The sequence below is a fragment of the Eleginops maclovinus genome, chromosome 13, assembly GCF_036324505.1.
Source record: "Eleginops maclovinus isolate JMC-PN-2008 ecotype Puerto Natales chromosome 13, JC_Emac_rtc_rv5, whole genome shotgun sequence".
Classification (NCBI taxonomy): Eukaryota; Metazoa; Chordata; class Actinopteri; order Perciformes; family Eleginopidae; genus Eleginops; species Eleginops maclovinus.
Window position 1 is genome coordinate 8,261,298 of NC_086361.1, and position 2,868 is coordinate 8,264,165.

Sequence of the window (2,868 nt, forward strand, 5' to 3'; positions counted from 1 at the left end):
GTCAGGTCCTTGGAGAGGAATGGGAGCACCGGCTCGTCTGTTTGATATTTTGTTAGGAAGGGCGTGAAGGTCCTGGCAAGTGCTGCGTAGAAGTGAAATTTGGCCAGAATGAGTGGATCCTTTATGGCTGCTGCAACTGTGTCATAAGATCCTGTGAAAGGGACAGAGGCAGGACATTTCAACAAAAACTATGAAAAGGCCACACCACCACCAGGGTAAAGACACAGTCACAGACCTATTCACAGCATTTTAGTAGGGCCCACCTGTTCCAGGGTTAGGGAGTTTTTTTGTTTTCACAGCTTCCATGTACAGAAGAAGTGATGGCCAGACTACCAGGGCTCTCTCCACAACCGGAAGGTTTTCTACCCAACGATGGGCACAGAAAAAAAGGGGGAACACACTGGACTTGGTTACGGTGACGTAATCCTCTCTCCTGGCAGGCACATTGTTAAACAATGTGTGCATTGCTCTCAGCAACTTGTCCAGCAGCCATGCAGTGAACCCACACTTGAAAGCATTGTGTAGCGTGTGTAGGCCACAGCTCCCCACACAAATGAGCTGAAGACCTGAGGGTTTCATTGCAAACTTGATATTAGAAACCAAATTCTCCATAGCAGTTCTCTGTATTACTTTGAACTTGTTTATTCAATGTAAACTGCACTACAAATACTTACTATTTTACTTTAATATTACTAATGGATCACATACACTCTCACCCACACACACAGAAATAACATTAGGCCTATAAACTCCTCACCTCCGTACTGCTCAGCTTGATCTTTCTGGAAAAGTTCGAACAGTTTCCAGTTAACACTGGGCCCATCCATTGAAATGGACACCAAGTCCTTGAGGTTCAGTTTGTCCATACATTCCTGAAAAAAGTGCTGCATTTGATTACCCAAGATAAGATGAATAGATGAGCAGCACATATTGTTAAGGGAAGTGCCTAATTGGTCATTGTGACATTGCCTTTATAGGACTGTGTATACCCCAAAAATGATATCAATATAAACTGAGAAATATTCAGAGTAAAAAAGGTTATGCTTACTTTGAGATGTGACAGCAGGTCTTGTGCAGTGGAATGTCCCATGAACCGGGAGCCCAAATATCTGGACTGAACCTGTCCCTCGTCCCAGAAGCGGACATGCACATCCAGCTGTTTATTTTTTGTAGTCTCGTTGAGGCTCTCATCGAACATCAGAACGAACGGCGATTTGTTGACTTTGGACACCAGTTCCTCTTTGATGAACACCGCTAAACCGAATTTGGCTATGTACGCCGTTTTGTCGGGACCACACGTGAAAGTGGTAGCTATGTCTGAATCCGGGAACATAAATTTGAAAAGATCGGAAACGTTCTCATTTGAATTGTAGGACTGATGTTTGGCGACTGTGTTGAGAGTCCACAACACCTCTGCTTTCATTGTTGGTGTGGACCCAAAGGCTGTGCGCAGATCCACACTAACGGGCGTTGCGCTAGTAGCTGGAAGGGCTGTAGCAGTAACGTTAGCAGCTGGCTGGTTCACGTTACCTGCTACTTCAGACACATTATCAGCTAGCTGGCTAACATTAGCAGGCTGAAACACCCCGGCGACGGAGGGAGTTTGATCCTTCACCTTCATGGAACTGATGTGCTTGGCTGATTTAGCATGAGACTCTAGAGCCTTCACGCCCATGGTACCAAGCTGGATTTTTTTTTTGCATACTGTGCAAAAAGCTTCGAATACGTTGTTTTCCACAGGTTTTACCCAGTGAAATGCTCGTTTGTCTCGCCACGCTTCATTAAATTTGCATTTCCCCATAACCACAGAATGTATCTTGGTCTGTCTATCTCTGGTCTGTGCTGCTATGATGCTGTAGCAAAGTGACGTCTTCCGACCCGGGGCAGCGTTCGTTCTCAATTATTGGTTCCGCCCAGAGGCGGCTGGCCCATAGGGGGCGCTGGGGCTCTGCCCCACCAGCTGTTGAGGGGAACAAATATTTTTTGCATATTTTTTTTTAAATCAATGTCAGTTTTACTTAATAGTGTGTGTGCCTACATGCAATTTAAATCATTTAAACAACATTTCCACCAACTAACACTCATTAAACAGTGAATTTCCACTGACAGACAGTGTATCATTCTCTCATGGGGCGATCGGCAAAGTGCCCCTGACCGGCAGCTAAACAGCCAATCCGGTTATGGTTGCTAGGGAGAAATTATGAATAATTGGCCTATCAACGTCGCCAAATTTAACGCCGGTGGGGCGCTGGAAATTTAGCCCCAACTGCTACGTAAAATGCGTGAAGGTTTAGGATTGCTGTAGCTACATAAGGAGCCAGCGATAGTTTTTTTTCGTAGTGCGACTCCCAGACTCTGTCCTACGCTACGTGGGGAAAAAATACGTGCGACGACGAAGAGAGATGATGGCGATGTAATAGGTAATAATATTATAGTATGTAATTGTAATATAGTTGTGGAGAATGCTTTGTTGTTTCTCCCAGGCTGTGACATGCAATGACAACTGTATGGCACTGATGCTGTTTTCTCCAAGTAAATGCATTTTTCCTTGAGAGAGGGTATTAAAATAATCTGTTTATGTAAACATTTTTGAAAATAACTTGGTTCTAAATTCTTTGTATATGTTACATTTTAATAGGAAAGTTCTGTTTCATTCTCTCTTCTCAACCCACACTCACTCATTCACTCACTCACTGTTGATTTGTATAGATTCAGCTGAAATCATACCCTTGTTGTTCATTTATCCCTTGATTGTATTGTATAGTATTTGATAGCATAAAGTCTAATATAGCTGTAAATTGTTACTTTTTCTGTGAAGCTGGAAACTGTGAAATTAAATTATTATTGTGGAACTGTAGTCATTTCCCG

General features: G+C 43.3%; 1 protein-coding gene across 1 annotated transcript; it reads right to left on the bottom strand.

Annotated features, from left to right (window-relative positions):
* Nucleotides 1-329: 329 nt before the first annotated feature.
* Nucleotides 330-1,906, bottom strand: LOC134875243 (uncharacterized). The gene is made up of 4 exons (XM_063899718.1): nucleotides 1,049-1,906; nucleotides 758-872; nucleotides 372-566; nucleotides 330-340 (listed from the first exon to the last, which is right to left on the bottom strand). Exons 1-4 carry the CDS (start codon nucleotides 1,799-1,801, stop codon nucleotides 330-332), a joined length of 1,074 nt encoding a protein of 357 aa, XP_063755788.1. The 5' UTR covers nucleotides 1,802-1,906.
* Between the last annotated feature and the right edge of the window lie 962 nt (nucleotides 1,907-2,868).

Bases quoted from the DNA above. Each gene is read 5' to 3' on its own strand.
- LOC134875243 (XM_063899718.1), bottom strand. From the start codon at position 1,801: ATGGGGAAATGCAAATTTAATGAAGCGTGGCGAGACAAACGAGCATTT. The intron at 873-1,048 runs GTAAGCATAACC...CACTTTTTTCAG, and splicing joins ACCTGCTGTCACATCTCAAA to GAATGTATGGACAAACTGAA. The intron at 567-757 runs GTGAGGAGTTTA...TGAAACCCTCAG, and splicing joins TCAAGCTGAGCAGTACGGAG to GTCTTCAGCTCATTTGTGTG.